Genomic DNA, 17,780 nt, shown 5'->3' with positions numbered 1-17,780 from the left:
GCTTAAACTCAGTTTAACAGGATAGTTCACCCAAAAATGCAAATGATGTCATTAATTACTCACCCTCATGTAGTTCCAAACCCATAAGACATTGTTAAATGTCCATCTTCTGAAAAATATTTGATGAAATCCGAGCTTTCTGATTCTCCATAGAGAGCAATGCAACTACCCTATTCAAGGCCCAGAAAGGTATAAAGTACATTGTTAAAATAGTCCGTGACATGAGTGGTTCAGCCATAATTTTATGAAGCTACAAGAATAGTTTTTGTGCCGAAAGAAAACTAAACTATATAAACTATAACTTTATTCAGGTATTTCTTTTTCTTCCATGTCGGTCTTCAATGCACGTTCATGAGAGTACCGCAACGCATGCATGTTATGCTGCTGACACAGTTAGGCCTATGACCAGTCAGTTCCAAAAAGCAATAAAAAAAAAAAACCAGTTTAAACCAGTTGATGAGATTATATACACTATTTGGTCATTATATAACATTTTTTTGTAGACTGGTCATTTCTGAACAGGAACACCACAAGTGTAACAAGGTGTGGGGAAAGAAAGGAAAAAGTGCAAAAATTATAAATTTTTCTGGGAAGCTTTTATGCCCTGTGTGAGCAAAGTCAGTTTTAAGTTTTAGTCCAATTCAATACAATAACATTTTCCAAAAAAAGGAAAATCCTATGTGTGTCAAAATGACCGGGACACAACATGAGGGTTAAAATTAATTATTTTAGTGTTTATTTTTAATATATTTTGACAAAATATGAATCCATTTTAAATTTGGGCATTTATCAGTTGTCAGCTATAAAATCTAAATAATTATTGGCTTACCAGTATCAGACAGAATTTTTTGAGTGCATCCACAAGGGCTCGGTTTCTGCTAAAACAGTAAAATGTGCAAAGAAAACTATATGCAAGCCATTCACAAGTTGTCTTTACAAAGAGTGTAAACTCATAAATGCTCCTTTCAAAAAGCACTGCAGGGAAGAGTTTGACTTGTTGGTCCAACAATGCAAGAAGGGGTAGACGCGTTTAGGAAACCTGTTTGGAAAAAAAATCATATTGCAGTTAAATTTAAAACAGCTTCACATTTAAAAATTATGTTCATCAAAAATTGTAAAAACTGGCTCCAGACATGCTGTAATTTTGTTTGCGGTTTGACAAACACTTTATTGAGAGCATTTGCCTTGGAAATGAAGATATTCATAAGTTTCAGACAAATTGTTTAAAATCTACTGTTGTAGCTGGGATGGTAATCACATAGATGTGTGAGGGATTGATTGTCTATATGTCAGAGTATGCCTACAGTTACAGAAATGGGAAATAAGTAAATGTAGTGTGGGTGCCATACAGCTCTTGGTTCCATAGCCTATGGTTCTTGTTTTCACATGTCCAGCTAATTTTCATTAATTTCAATTTAAGATTTTCTAAACAGGTGGGGATCTGATGGTCATAATAGGCACAGTCCAGTTTCCATGAAGATATAGGCTATGATGATCAGAATTAAATTCTAGCATACGCTATGCTGCCCACTGTTTTTAAGTAACGTGAAATGATAATTCAGTATGCAGTGCTATACGGTCAAATAAAACTGTTGCATTGCATTTCATTTCCCAACCCAAATATTTAAAATGCAAATAAAAAAGGCTGATAAAAAAATATTTCTTCCATTTTATGTATTGCTTTGTGGTACACAGCATTTCAAGCAGTGTGTAAATTTAGTACGGAAGCTTGTTTTCACTATGAGATTTAAGAAAAAAAAAAAAAAAAAATCATCAATTCAGACTTTTTTCGTAATTGTGTCAGATATAAATCAGAATTATGATATAAAAACTTCCAATTGTGATAAAAAAAAATTCAGAATTGTTAGATAAAACCCATGGTGGAAACAAAAAATGATTTGTGAGATGTAAACTTTTAAGTAAGAAAGAAAGATAAACTATTGTGAGACAAAAAGTCTTAATTGTGAGAAAGAAGGTCGCAATTAACTTTTTTTTTTTTTTCATCCCATGGCTGAAACAAGCTTCCATAATTCTAGGTGTCTGATATGTTCTGTGTGTTAGTGTGAGTAGTATGGTAATATGCTGCTCTGAACACAGCTATGGAAGATGTCAAGACAACAAATGACTGACTGATAAAGGATCAGACAGTGAAATACAGTTGAACCAAAACCTAAAATACAATACAAGAAATAAGAATTTACTATAAATGGAATAAGGTCTTATTGCCAGACCATCTAGGATGTGTGTGCTTGTTCACATACTTAAATATAAATAAAATTAAAAAATTAAAATAACATTAAAAAAACAGCAGTTCCTAGTTTGGTACCCGTTACTGTGCTTTTATCCCTCATTGTCACCAGTTCTGTTTAAATTCAGGCGTATGCTTTGACCACCTCGTTGGAATCGGGGTCCTTAGCGTCGTCTCCACCACTAGAGGAGTAGCTGCTGAGGTCAGCCACACCGGACTCAAAATCACTGCAGGTTGAAAGGTCATCAGGGTCACCGTTCTTGGGTGGGGCTGCTAACTGTAGCGGCAGTGTGAAGGAAGGAGTGTGTTTCTCACTTCTTGGGGCAGTGAAGTAGTCTAGAGGGCTGCTGAGTTCGCTATCGGTTGGAATTGGACGGCGGACGGGTTCAGACAACTTGTTGGTCTTCTTCCTCTCCCCTGAAGTCTTCCTTTCCTTCAGTTGGGCAAGTCTCTGTAAATGCATTTCAAGAGGACAAGGTTGGCGAGTTTTACATTGGTGCAGCAAAAATGAACAAATTCAATTCTATTGGGATAGTGTTTGAAATAAGGGAGTCCATATGTACAGGTTTTGGCTTTGTTTTCCTATTGACAGTCTCTCTACAGTCCTCAAAAATGATATTTACACGTATTTGCATTGCTTTGACTTTTCTCTGTAGATCCTTCTCTCAAGCCTCGATTGGTCAATTATGTACAATATCTGCACACTATTAGTCAAACTACTTTTACCCAGACTTTTTAGGCAATTTAGAAATCCTGACAACCACATGTCCAGTAAAAAGAGGACGTATGGTCACCCTATTAAAATGGAACAAGTATACTACATGGTAAACTTGTAGTGTGGGAATGAATTGTACACCCATCCTGTATTTTAAAATGCTTGATAATACATATGTGATATTTATGCATGCGTGTGTATGCCTTGTCCAGCGTCCGCCTCCCGTGGTACCTCCTGGTGGGTGCTAAGCTCCTCCTCCAATTGCTGTGACTCCTCCCTCACCGAGTTCAGGCAATCGGCTGGAGATTGGTGTGAGGCCACACTTTTCTCTGCACGGCCGTACATCCCCTTCCAAAACCTAGAACATAATTTTCAGTTGATAAATCCTCATTTATCAAAAGTTACCCGACAAACTAATTTTATTTACTTTGCAAAAAAATGCATTTAAGACAGCAATAAAAGAATTCGGGGGGGGGCTTAGTCTTGGTCATTACATCATTAGAAAATGTTTATGCCGTGGTGCACAATGTGCTGTTTTATTGACTAAGCATATTAATTGATTTTTCAGCCAATGTAATTTGGATGAATGAACAAAGAAAACTGCAGTAATCATTATGGTAGGCTTTTTCTATCTATTCTCTTGATCTAGACTGCATGTTCTCCCTGTGTTGCCATTTTATTTTAGTATTATTTACTATTATTACTATTAGTAATAATAATACTAATTCCATGGTACTATTTCTTAATATTTTAAATTAGCTTTTATTTTTATATTATCAATTCACATTGTGTTAAATGTAAAAATTAGTGCCAGTGGGGCAGGTAAAATAATCTTGTTTTGTCTATTTTTCTTTCCAAAGGGTAGATATTTTGTCTTGCTTAAGTTTTGTCTTAAAAACTTACTAACAACATTGATGCATTTTTTATAAGTTAATAGCTTAAATCATGTTGCTTCAAGTAAATGCATGTGGATTCAAAAATGTTTAGATATTTATACTAGAAAAATACAAAAATTCTAAGATTTTTTTTTAACAATGTATTCAAATCTGCCATGTAGAAGTTTAGTCGTAAGTCTTTTTCACCAAAGTTAAGTGTAATAAAATGTGACCCTGGACCACAAAACCAGTCTTAAGACGCTGGGGTATATTTGTAGCTATAGCCAAAAATACATTGTATGGGTCAAAATTATCCATTTTTCTTTTATGCCAAAAAATGTAAGAATGTTCCATGAAGATATTTTGTAAATTTCATACCGTAAATATTAAAACTTCATTTTTGATTAGTAATATGCATTGCTAAGAAGTTCATTTGGACAACTTTAAAAGGCGATTTTCTCAGTATTTAGATTTCAGACTCCAGATATTCAGACGGCCAAATATTGTCCTATTCTAGCAAACCATACATCAATGGAAAGATTATTTATTCAGCTTTCAGATGGTGTATAATACTCAATTTAGAAAAATTGACACTTATGACTGGTTTTGTGGTCCAGGGTCACAAATGGTTTAATAACATTTTTCTGAGCTGATTTTAACAAGTAAAACGGAGTCATTGATTCACCCTGGACGATGGGGCGGGGTGACACATTAGGGTGGGGTCGCTTCGCCCACCCCCAATTTAATTGGTTTAATACAGCAGAGCTTATTGGTGTAGACGTTTGCGCATGAGCATTCTTTTATATACGTTTTTATGAATGATCTACGCTGTTTGGCTGCACTACAGAAATATTAAGTGCTAACAACAGCGATTTCAGTTAGAATGAATTAGCAAATGTGTGGGGTTTTTTATTATTTATGACGAATTAAGATTAAGTTCCTGTTAAACGCTTGGTGGCGGCATCTCCGAGTACTTCATACAGAACAGAGCTGTGTTATATGAGTGACTCACTAATTAACTGTACATACATAATTGTCTGTTATATATTGTGTTTTTTGCTATTTTGTATATTGGCTATTTTGTATAGGCCTATTTGTATATTATTCTTTGCCCATATTCATTATTTTATGATCGGTGGAGAAGCACAAACTTAGGAAATGATGGTCATTCACTGTAGTTCAGTAAAACATAGGACAAACCCGCAAATGGTTTTATTTTAAAGAACAACTGCGGTGACAAATAAGACAATAATACCAAATAGCCCATCAGCGTGAACTGGGGTTTTATGTGTGGATAATGGGAATGAAAACCTTAATATTAACAATATTTTATTATTATTTTGCATATAGGCCTATTTTAAATGTTTTTGTTTACTAAAACAGCTGTTATTAAATCTGACCAATCAAATCGAATCAAATATTATTAATGCGTTTTAGTGTGCATTTAAGCAATAAATGTTCATATATTTTCTCTGTAACATTTTTATTTATACTTTAATATGATTCAATATAGGCTCAAATGTTTTATTAAGATATAAACAAGGACACATTGAGCTTGCCATGAAAACATTTTATTAGCACTTTATAACCTACAAGTTTGTCACGCATTGAGCAACTTAGGCTATAACTCATCTCTTTAAAACAACAACAACAAAAAAGTTGTGCTTTAAAACGGAAAATCAGCCGCTTATGTTCATGTTTGTCCATTTCTAAAATATTCTAAATTATTCTAAATTATCGTCATTTGCGTATAAAGTTCAGCCTGAAGAACCAGGAGGTGCTGTCATCAAGAGTTTATTTGTAAACAATGACTTCATCTTACTAAAATTACCATGGTTACTAATCAGATAATTAAGATAGGCTTATGATACTAGTTAGCACGTAAGATTTCTGTAATATGGCCAAATCAATTACAAAATCATACACAAAAGGAATGTGCATGCTCAGGTCTACACCAATAAAGATTGCACTCTGGTGTACTTGGTTACTAGAGTCAAGACGATAAAACTCTCTCCACTGTTCCCATTATATTTGATCTGCGCACAGGATGCGCAAAAGTGCTTTATGCCGCTCTGTATTGGAGCCTTTTGTATTATAATATTTTTGCGCAATGAAAGATTATTAATAGCCTTTCTTGTTCGTCTCAACTGTCATATGGTGCTGCCTCATTACTCTGCAGTACGTTTAAAAGAAATGTCTTTTAACTTTACAGTATTACTTGTTTTCCATGAATGTATTTTACAACAATACAAAGAGCAATATAATTTTTACCAGATTTATTCCTACACTTATTCACTTTTCTTTGTTCCTTAATAAAAAAAAAAAAAACACTAATTTTAGATTTTATAAAATTGTGCACTCATGATTTTTCTAGAGTAACTTTTGCTACTGAATTATCCACTAACCTAGTTTATAAAAGTATTTTTGTCATAGATTATAATTACATATTCATTTGTTGTTTTTCTTTATAGTAGTCTATATTTAGTAGATTGTGTGTTAAACACAAAAGAGTGATGAGCAGGTCAACACACTGAGGTATAGAAATTTTACACCGATTTAAAAAAAACTGCGCTGGTATCGGATCGATATCGGCAGATACTCAGAAGTTTTGGTATCAGATCGGTATCGGTTCTGAAAAAGTGGTATCGAGCCAGCCCTATCCCAAAGGTAATGCTTCTTTTTCATATCAACAGTTATTTGTTGAACTTTTTGAAGAATACAGGCATCTTTGAGATTGGATAAGCCTAAATTAAATCATTAAAACACTAGTGATTAAGTCAAACAACTGCTCTTGTAAGGTAACAAGCTTTGTCACAAGTCCACTAAAGTGCCTTGGTGGAAATTACCAAGTGTTTATTCCTTGTTTAATTCTAAATTAAATAAATCAACATCTCTTTATGTTGCTACAGTGGCTTAAAACAAACATGCACAAAGGTGTCACTGCAAGCTATTTTGTGTCCATAACTTCACTTCACTTTCTTATTCTTACAGTCAGTACACTTTGTTTTACGAAAGAAGCATGGCTATTATACAACAGGAATGTGAAAGAAAGTGTAATGATTGTATAGAGACAATTCAGTTCGGTTGACTTACTTGAAGCAGTAGGCAGTGGTGAGAGGTTTCAGAACACCCTGTGTCTGGCTGTGGTCTGTCCTGTATAGAGGGTTTGTGTATTCAGCCCTGTTCTCCCACAGATGCGGCCACAAAGAATGTGTTCGCTCTTGTAACCTGCATAGTTCACAAAGAGGGAGATTGAATGAGTAAAGTAGCACATAAAGGTAACGAAACCAAGATGGCCCAACAATTACAACAAGAAGTTACATTTCCTTTTGTTAGGAACTAGATTCCATACAACAAACAAATTGAGATGAGAACAGTTTTTTGAAGTAGGTAGGTTTACTATTGGCATGTTTATCTGGTCCACTTTGCAGGTTGGTCTGGTCAGAATGCACACTTGACAGGGAAAAAAAAAAAAAAAAAAAAAACAACATCTAAAGCATTTGAAGGGATGAACCGAACTATATTTTTGGTTTTGTTTTTATTAATGCTATTTCTCCGGCACATACTAGTTCTTCTTCCACACCAAGCCATTGATCATCCTGTTTTTCACACTGCTGGCACTAGCCAGACTTTCATCTGTGTAAGAGATCACTCTGATTGGCTGTTCAGCTTAGAGAACCAATGTAAGAGAAGAAAAAAGTGATGAAAACAAGCCAAAAAAAGTTGAGCAAGACTTTCCCTACATCTCTGATGAACATTACTAACCCATGAGGCCACAGGAGTGGAGTTGTGAAGAGAGTCATGCGACTGATACTGGTAGATCACATGAAAATGACAACATAAAAAAACCTGCATTGCTTACGAGACGTTGTTGCTACAGCTGCTTGAGCACAGAGAAAATGCCAGGCAGCGTAAACCTGGCTGAGGGCAGAAATATGCTAATTTGAGACTGTCCGTCAGCGGTCGTGGGCGGGGCCTGAGCAATATGACATCATACTGCTCAGAAAATCAAAAAGGCTTGATAATTGAGACTTTAGGTTTTTTGGGCATAAAAAAAAAGAAAAAAAAAAAAAAAGTGAAATTTGCCTGTGAACGCTTCATGTAAATACACAACAGGTTGGTGTAAATCCGGGTGATCACTTACATCAATGTTGTTTTTATATCGTCCAGCCCAAAAACATATAGTTTTTGTCAGTTTATTTAAAAACATCCAGTTATGCAGAATATAAAATGGTAAATATTTAATTGATGAGCTGTCAATACAAGATATAACAATACAATATATAGAGTATGATTTTACTGCAAAAAAAAAAAAATCAACATTGACATAAAATAACAGCAAATCTGTGTTTCACTGCCTGGAGTCCGTCTGTTTCTGTGAACTGCAAAGAATCATTTGCTTCTCTCTTCTGTAGCTTTCGGCAGTCTGTAAAAATATTCCTCAGATTTCTTGTCAAATCTATTCGTACGGTCAATCGCAAAGCTCTCTCTCATTTTAGATGTGTTTTGTGTGTCCTTTCGTAGCATTCACGCTGAAACCAATGCTGCCACTCAGTGGGCGGAGTCGCAGGCACGGTGACGTCACATGCATACCCTCTATAGTAGGCTAAATGTGATTTTTAACACAGCTTTGTATTTTTGTGTGTATTCTGTTTTTGAATGACAAATATGGACTACTGCCACCTGATGGTATGGACAGTTATTTCTTCTCAAGCAGACACTGAACCTACGAACTAGGTGGTTGTAGTGTTTGATGTGTTCAAGCGCAATTTTTAGTCGAGACACAAGTGACACCACAGTTGGTTTGGTGCTTTAGGAGCTCTCATAATATCAACTTAAAACATGATTTTGTTTTCTAGCTGGATCTTTTTTGTGGACAATATGCCAGTAAACAGACTGTGATCCATCTATACTAGTACATCTGAAACCATTTCAGTTCAAAAAGTAGTTGATTTACGTCAAAATCAGAACCAAGTTATCCTACATGCTCTGACATATTGAGCTGCAGGTGCAAAAGCAGCTGGTGCAAGTAGAAGCCTGGCAAATTTTGCTGATCCTCTTCCCCCTCTTCTCTTGCTACAATCTCTATTCCTAAAATTAGCTAAATGTTTTTGTGTGTGTGTGTGTATTTTTTTTGTTACCTCAAGTCTCTCCTCTCTTTCTGACAAATGCCGATGAAGTTCCCATACTGGCAGGAGTAGATATGTGTGTGTAGCTGTATGAGGAATCGCTCATTGAACTCAAATGCACAGGGGAACTGCTGCATCAACTGCCACACACACTCCAGGAACTGGTCCATGACTGGAGAAACCTCCTTAGGGTCACCATCAAGGTGAGCGTACCTGTAGAAGATTTTATATAATAAATGTATTTGTAAATAGTAATGGTATAGTCCACCATCCAACCTTTCTTTTCTCAGATTTCACTGGCACTTTTGGATATTCCAACTTAGTGCCTCACATTACAAAACAAGCAAGAACCAGTGGTGTTTGCTGTCACTGATGTGCCAAGTTTGAATGTGCACATATGTTAATTACTTTTCATGAATGTCTAAAAACTTAAACTTTACACAAAGTTATTGTTTGGCTTTAGAAGACTTTGAATATGTTATAGTCACTGTAAGCTTTTGCTATATGGGAAAAAGCAGCTTGAGCATTCTTGAAAATTTCTCCTTTTCTGTTCCATATAAGAAAATGTTCATATTTGGAGAAACTGACTATGTAGCATTTCACGATTGGAGCATAGAGATTCACCTAAAGCTTAGAGACGCAGAGTCTAACATTGTATACTGCATGACTGATGGTTTAGACACAGTATTTGCTATGGATTCAGGAATGAGACTTTTTTCATTCGCATGTTATCCATGCACAACCTACACAGTAGAGGAGATTCACAGAAAGCTTTAATTCAATTATGCAATTCAACGAATTAAAATTAACTGCAAGTTGTACGTGGTGTCCAACATGTGAGGCCAGAAACTTGAAATTGAAATGAAAAACACAAACCTGTGGGAAAACTTGTGTCCACATGATACCCAGTCCTTCTCAATCAGAACCTACAAGAAACAAGACTTGTGTTCAAAATAGAAAAAACGTGTTACATATTTAGTCTTAGACGATGTTGGACTAGCGCTGATTTAAAAATCAAAGCAAAATGGATCAGTCATCAGTGAAGTTATTATTACCATCAGTCCTTTGATAGTTCTGTAGTATGGATCCAGTAGCACACTAGCCACCGAACAGGCCTGAGCTGTTCTGTCCCACCCGTCTGAACAGTGCACCAAAACACTCACTCCATCTTCCGCTACTGCCTGACAACATGTGTACGAATACACGTGTGATCATCTCATATTCACCATATTGTATTTGAAGAGTTCAGATGCAAAAGCCTCTAAGTTCCATCTGATATTTTCTTCTAAAATCTGTATTTTTTTCCGAAGGCTTCTATGTTTATGTTCAGTTATTTTACTTTAAAAGAACCTATCCATTGCCATTAAAGTGAAATTACTGAACCTACACATATAGGAGCCTGATAAAAATGTTCATTTTAAAAGAATTTCAAATGACACTTACAGGCTTTCGCATCTGAACTCTGCATTTGTACTTAGGTTTTTTACTCTGATGTTTTTGGACATGTTTCCAACATGAGATAATGCCATGTTTTATTAGATATGTAATTTCCATGATTTTACTTTGCCTTTTCTAATCACTTGTGATAACAGAGCATGGCCTTTCAAAAATCATATTAAAACATTAAAAAAAAAAAAAAAAAAAAAAGGTCTTGCCTTTGCAATGAAGACTCCAGAATCTAGTACAGCTTTGATGTGTTTTAGCCACCCAGAGTTCTCCAGACCCCACAGGAAATCACTCATGGAGGGAGCTGCAAGTTCACCAACTGCAAGACAGAAAAGGCTCATTTTCCATATGGACATCAAGTCAACACCAGACAAGTATCTGCTGGTATAAACGTAATGAGGATTAATCTGTTTACCATCTATAAGCTTCTGTTGGCTGTTCCTCATGACATGGATGTTTTCTATGCCAATGAACTGTAGTTTTGTGTTAGTGTAATGGTCTTCATTCTCGTAGCCCTTCCCTGCAGCACGATTAGCCATGGCATTTAGCTGGAAATAGTTACAAACAGTGTTTCATCGTCACAACACTGCTGGGATTTGATTATTTTCAAAATATCAACATTATAATACAACATTATGAGATAGGGGTGTGCTTCATGTAAAAAAAAAAAAAAACTAGGGATGCACGATATTATGGGAATTGGCCGATAATGGCTTTAAATGTAAATATCGGCAAATTATGCCGATATGTCTTGCCGATAAGAGGAATACATTAACTCACATGTGCTCAGGGTGTGCTAGCGATTAGATCACATCAGCAGTGTGGCTCATTCTGAAGCAAAGTTTTGTATGAGTGATGATTAGATTCACTGCTTTAGATCGCTGCACTTAATCTGTGAAAGCACGTACAGAATAGTCTTGAGTAGCCAGACCTTCAGACTGACGGCTGAAGGTCTGGAATAGATGGCCGGTTTCATTGGCCAAGGTCCGCCCATGAGGCCGTTTGACTGACATGTCAAACAACCAACCATAGTTAGTTTCGTTTAGCGTCACGTTTCGGGGCGTGGAAATGTCACCACAATAACAAACTGGTGTGTGAAACTCTCAGATGTATTTTAAAGATTCTATGCTGCGAACTTTAAATATTTTGCATAATATTGAAAATCCAGCATTTAGTTGACCCTGATAAGCGTTTGTCGTCACATTTGTAAACACAACAGCTTTGTTCTTTCGTGAGGGGATTTAGTGCCACTGCATCTTTGTTTCCTGGTGGACTGAAAATAAACGCAACACTCGCGTCTACCGGAAATCCGGTTTAATTCAACCAGTCAGATGACGACTTCGACATTCCTGAAGTGTTTCCAGATAAGTGTGGGCGTGACGTCTGAGGCTGAGACTACGTACAGAATGACACGTTCTGTGTGTGATAGAGTAAACAGTAACAGCACGTGCAGCAGCGGCAGCCTCCCCCGGGTCCTAACGCCCGTTCAGTAAGGAGATTTAATCTGTAGGGGGAGCTGTTGGCCTATCTTCTAATTAAATTAAAAGTAAAATAGCCTACACAAACAACATTTAGACTGTGTTTTAGATTAAATAAAGCAGTAATTGATGTCATAAAATAATGAGTATGTTTTGATTTAATGGTCAGAAGCTATAGCTTACATGAAAAAAAAAACCTTAACACTTAAATAATTTTATATATACTGATTTATCCATTAATGTGTAATATACTTTATTTTTTAAACAAATCATGAGCTCTAAAAGATTTTCAGAATTTTTACAACTCTTTTGTTTTAGACCATCTACAAATGTTAAATCCTAAAATAAAATGTTAGGGTTAACACTGCATCTTTCTGGGGAAACGAATGCAGCAATTGATAGTTTATTTATAGTTATTTTCAAAGCTTCAATGTACTGTCAAAAAACCTTCATTATTTTTATTTAATTCTAATAAATAAGTTCTTGTTAAAAACTAACCAAAATTAAAAATTATTTTCTTATAATTTCTGCACAGGAAAGACTTGGTGTTTTTTTCCAAACAAAAGGAAATATATCGGTATCGGTCAAAATGAGATGAAAAATATCGGCATATCGGATATCGGCAAAAATCTAATATCGTGCATCCCTAAAAAAACCTTTTCATATCCTTTCATATGCATGTATGGATGTGTGTGTTTATTTTATATATATATATAATATATATATATATATATATATATATATATATATATATATATATATATATATATATATATATATATATATATATATATATATATATATATATATATATATATATATATATATATATATATATATATATATAAACAAATTTTGCATTGCTACAAATAATGTTTTTTCAAATAATTGCTGTTCTTTTGAACTTTCTATTCATCAAAATAGTTTCACGGTTTCTATCAGACAACTTTCACATGACTCCGTCTAAATCTCTACAGCTTGTCTAACCTGTCCTTCCACTTATTTGTTTTGTGATCTCTCACCTTCGGCCTTGTGTCCACCACATACATGTACTCGCTGACAGGGTTTGACTTCATAATGGCCTGCAGCATCTGCTCATCATCTGAGGAGCGTGCACTGAAACCAGAAAGCGGCTGACTGCTCCGACAGATTGACGCCTAGAAAACCAATGGTGTTAGAATTTAAAAATAGAAAAGTGAGGAGGAAAAGACAATAAAGAGATTTTTCTTAACATATTAAGCTTGATATAAAAAGTAAAAGTCTGCAACGGGTTGATCTTAAGTTCAAAGGAGTATAATTTTTTTTGTACTTACGCCGGTGTCTCTGTGGAAATAGGAGAGAACAGGAAGACGCCCTCGACTCCGGAACTTGGCACTGCCCACAATGACAGAAGGGGAGGCTGACTTTGGCACAAACAGCTCTGACGGGTAAGTGTCACACAACTGCCAATCAAAATATTCGGATTAGAACTATTGTTTTACATTCTTATGGTCAACAGTGGTCCTGTTTATTTAGTAACACACATTCTTAGGACTCAATCAGGACACATTCACACATGCTTTATGTGCAAGATTAATCGAAAATTCATTCAAATATAATCATTTGCTCTGCCTCGGAGCAACTTTTCTGTTACTGTAAAAACAGAGATATTTCTCAATTTGTGTTTCATAAAAGAAAGCCGTATATTTTGGGAACTACATGAGGTCAAAAGTACATCTTAAAGTACAGTCTTCTACCTTTGTCACAGAGTAATTGAAGGCATAAACTCAAACACTGATCTCTGTAAACCTTGAGCATGAACTGACATTTGATCAAATACTTACTCTGTACTCATGATTGGCTGCTGTGACATGCCAGAGGTTGCTGGGTATTCCCATTCGACTGAATTCTGCCTTCAGGTCGATGAAGCCCCATGCCTTTTCCCTTAACTCTTTATCCAGGTTGGGGTTAAAAGAGAAACAAAACAGCTCTCCATAGCGTTCTGCAAAAAAGACATTAGTAAAAGTTAACGAGTGTGAAGCTCTTATGGGTGAAATTCACAAAGCTGCATAGAATTGTGCTCTGACATGGTTTGAATTTCACTGACGGTGTATTTTTATAATGAATTGTGATGCCACAGATAAGACCTTGGATTGTCTAAGCAAAAAAGGCACAGGGTTCACTTTTCACAGAAGAAAATGCAAGTATAAGGATCATTATTCATGCTTCGCCATATCATATGCAAGTAAATCTGTAATGTGCGTAACCCTTATGGTCCTTTGTCTAGAACCTTGTGTATGTCTCTATATGAGTATTGGCCATGTTTTATGGACAAGCCACGTACAATTAGTTTCATCACGTGGCATTCTGTTTTACCACAGATTTTGGTACTTCAAGTAGATTCTTATATTATCATCATAGTTTTTTAAAAGGATATTGTCTTTCTGATCATGAAAAAAACTATCTATAAACACTTTACACATAAATTATAGTAAGATGAATGAAAGCAAGCATATATTTTGCATTTGACTTTTTAAGAACACTCTGAAAGCATCATGTTTAGTATTCACAATGGTGTGATTTTTGCTCATTTTACTTTACCTGGGCGTGAAAGCCGAGTGAGGGAAGCCAGCACATCTAAACAGTCCTTCTCCTGTGGGATCAGCAGTCGGTAAACATGGAAGTTCTTACAGCGGATAATGAAAGGACTTCCTGATGAGTTTGTTGGAAGTCTCTCCACATTGTATACCAAACTGTGCAGAACCTAGCGAAGCAAGAGAGATCCTTAGTGGCTGAGAAACTGTGGATTCATATTTTTAGAAACTTCTAGTTTAGACATAATGATACACATAATACATAGTTATGAGTGAGTTCTATAGCTGATTGAAATATCACCAGATACAGAATAACTCAAATTATGGTATAATATCAACAGATAAAGAATCATATCATATATATATATATAACTCCTGTTAAGTGGTATATTCCTACCCAGCTCTTTACAATTGAATATATTTAACAAAAATTCAACTGCTTGTATCGTCACAAAATGGGAGTAATGTCAATAATAAACAGACAAACAGACAAATAACTCGACTTTGTGTTTAATTTAGATTTAGCAAAAAAAAAAAAAAAAAAAAAGAGGAGGAAGAAGCTTGATTGTCTGCATGAAAGGGTTTCAATTCCTACCCAGGTCTCTTTGCGGTCCTCCGAGTTCTCTACAAAAATAGTGTGAGTAGAGGAAAGGTATAATGTTCCCACCGTAGATTTCCTGGGGGTCAGTCTATCAATCATACGCACATTTTCCACCTGAAAGAAAGCAACATACAGTCTTTATTTTTTCTAAAAAACCAACCTTGTGATGTACATTGTATGTTATCAATTGTAACAGGATGTAAATTATTTAGCAATCATAACACCAAGCTCCTCTTTTTCCCCATCTTAAATGGTAAGATCTGCTGAGTCTCATGGTGCATCAGTAACTTAGTGCTGCTGAGTTTGAACCATTATTTAGGTCTTAGGCACTAGATGAAGGAAGATGGGGGCTGCATTGTGGCCTATCACTGGGCATATTCTGTCAAACCATTTATTTTCACAGAAAATTCATTCGGTAAACAAATATTACGTTTTAAAAGCATGTCATTCAAAACGACAGCGATCTAGAGGATGAACGCTGTATTGCGAGCGTTTATTAAATACCCGGACATAAAGGACATCAGCAGTACCTTTGGTGTTCTGATGTTCTCCATCCTAGAGACGCCTGTCCAAACGATGCGCAGGAAATGAATCCGGACCGACCGGGGAATCGGGTCTTATTCAGGTCAGAAGAACAGAGCGATTCGTCGCATGTTGGTTAAAAGAACATCATTTGATAATGGGATGGCCCGCAGGTATGTAGCTCAAGCCATGGCTCTGGTCTAAGCGCAGACTGGTACACGGTGGACAACACCGAGCGCGCACGCTACGAATCCTGCTATGGCGAAGGACTGGCTCATGAATATTAAATATATTGTGTGACGTTGGTCCAATAGTTCTCTCTGATTGGTTGAATGGCAGACATTGATAGGTGTGCAAATTAATCCAGAGTGCGAATGAACGATTCCCACTTTGAAGAAGGTTTGGCTTACGTGACTGGACGCTTTAGGAAGGTAACCAAGCAACGTCACAAAGAAATATTTAATAGTTATGACCCAATCCCTCGTTGTAGTGGGATTTGTATTTCGCATTACCTTGCATTATTTCACAACAGCGCACGCGCAAGCATCCTCAATATATAAACTATCGCCCTTGAAATGAATGAAGACTAAGGACAAGGTGATAGATAATGGGTGTATTTCAGTTTTAACTACATTACAGTTTTAGAGTTTTTTTTAAGTTTTATTACACCCAAATACTACTTTCTTTATTGTAAGTAAAGTTCCTAGAAATGTTGAGTAATTATTGGGTCTAAGTAGCATAATATAATAACTCAAGTTTTTATTATTTTTTTATTATTATTAATTCAGCTTCATTACACAATAGCACAAGGCAAACATAGGGAAATGTTGTACATCTCAAAAGCACTCAACAACAACTAAATGAATACAAACATTTAAATTAAACAATAAGATTAAAAAAAAGTTATGCATACATTAGGGCAGTTACATACATTTGAAAAGCGTTATAATTTGTATTGTTTTTATAAGCTTCTTATTTGGTGATCTCATATTAGAAAGGGTTTCAAAGTATATTTTAAGATCAGTGTTACAAAATGTAATATATGATGGTTTCTTTTGAATTAATTTTGACTTATGAATATAAAACTTTGCTGAGATAATTAACAGATTGATAATGTAAATTTGTTTATCAGGAAAAGATGGGCTTTGTTTACTTTTATTGTTATGTCTACTTTAAAGTCAATTTAAAATGAAATAGAAAAAGGGCAAAAGAAAAATAAATGTTCAATATCTTCAACATATATTTGACAAAATTGTTAATTGAAATATAGCATAAGGTATAATATACAGTAGGGTTCGAAAGGGCAGAAACATGCACAATACATTATATTGTAATGCACTTCAAAAGTACAGTACACAGTAAATGACACAATCTAACACGTGGTATTTTAACAGTCAATTATTATGATGGCCTCTCTGTTATGTCTGACTATTAAAATGTCATATGTCTCAACCAACATAATAAAACCATGTCAAAATGAAGAGACGTAGCCTACTTATAACATGTATTGTGGGGTAACTTTAAACAGGCTGACTGTGAGCACGTGACAGTTAAAACATTAAGATTATTTTAACTTAATTAAAATGGAAAAACAATGAGTAATTAACAAGCTTTCACAACGAACGTGCTACAGTTTATTGTGCTGCCAATAAGTCAACACAGGCTTATCATGCAACAGTTTCGTTAAATTAATGTGCTAACAATTCATTTTACAGCATTAGAGGCTAATATATGATGGCTATGCATTCAAGACTATTTGCAAATCACGATCACTTCGGCTACGTTAACTTTCCAATGAAATGCATTACAGTTGATTTTAATGTTAAACAAATAAAAATTGCTTCACATTTGATACTCACACTCTGATTGTCATCCACCTTCAGTAGGTGGCGTTGTCTCTAAAAACCTAGGGTCCTAGAAATGCGCTCCTTGGACTGCGTTCCTGAAAATGCAGATGCTACTCGATAAATCTTGGTTTACGTGATTACGATAAATATTGTTGTTTCTTGTGTAAAGATTTGTCCAGAGGGTGGCGCTAAATTACCGCAGTGAACATTTGTGAAACTTGCCCCATCATTAACACATATACACATGTGGCAACGTTTTACTTTACATTTACAAAATGTAATTATTTTACAAACACTATGATCAACATCCAGTCGTTCACATTCAATAATGTTTTATTATATACAT

The 17,780-nt window shown here is 35.4% G+C and overlaps 1 protein-coding gene across 2 annotated transcripts; it reads right to left on the bottom strand.

Moving 5' to 3' along the window:
* Positions 1 to 588: 588 nt before the first annotated feature.
* LOC306874177 (phosphatidylinositol-3-phosphate phosphatase MTMR7-like) lies at positions 589 to 15,863 on the bottom strand. Of its 2 annotated transcripts, none has more exons than XM_079424013.1 (14): positions 15,596 to 15,863; positions 15,060 to 15,179; positions 14,472 to 14,634; positions 13,715 to 13,872; positions 13,205 to 13,333; positions 12,914 to 13,048; positions 10,829 to 10,961; positions 10,623 to 10,732; positions 10,023 to 10,148; positions 9,844 to 9,893; positions 8,980 to 9,180; positions 6,932 to 7,066; positions 3,167 to 3,321; positions 589 to 2,699 (listed from the first exon to the last, which is right to left on the bottom strand). In XM_079424013.1, the coding sequence occupies exons 1-14, from the start codon at positions 15,617 to 15,619 to the stop codon at positions 2,635 to 2,637; spliced, it is 1,704 nt and encodes a 567-aa protein (XP_079280139.1). In that variant the 5' UTR covers positions 15,620 to 15,863; the 3' UTR covers positions 589 to 2,634. The 2 variants fall into 2 exon arrangements, with proteins under 2 accessions (XP_079280139.1, XP_079280138.1); XM_079424012.1 differs by having other exon boundaries at positions 1,137 to 2,699; positions 3,195 to 3,321; positions 15,596 to 15,847.
* Positions 15,864 to 17,780: the final 1,917 nt, after the last annotated feature.

This window comes from Barbus barbus (assembly GCF_936440315.1).
Source record: "Barbus barbus genome assembly, chromosome: 8".
Classification (NCBI taxonomy): Eukaryota; Metazoa; Chordata; class Actinopteri; order Cypriniformes; family Cyprinidae; genus Barbus; species Barbus barbus.
This window is presented reverse-complemented; position numbering and strand designations above follow the sequence as displayed.

Excerpts from the sequence above, each read along its gene's own strand:
- LOC306874177 (XM_079424012.1), bottom strand. The coding sequence starts at position 15,619 with ATGGAGAACATCAGAACACCAAAG. Across the intron at positions 13,049-13,204 it reads ATTTCCACAGAGACACCGGC|GCGTCAATCTGTCGGAGCAG; the intron begins GTAAGTACAAAA and ends TTGGTTTTCTAG. Across the intron at positions 10,962-12,913 it reads TGGTGGACACAAGGCCGAAG|CTAAATGCCATGGCTAATCG; the intron begins GTGAGAGATCAC and ends AACTATTTCCAG.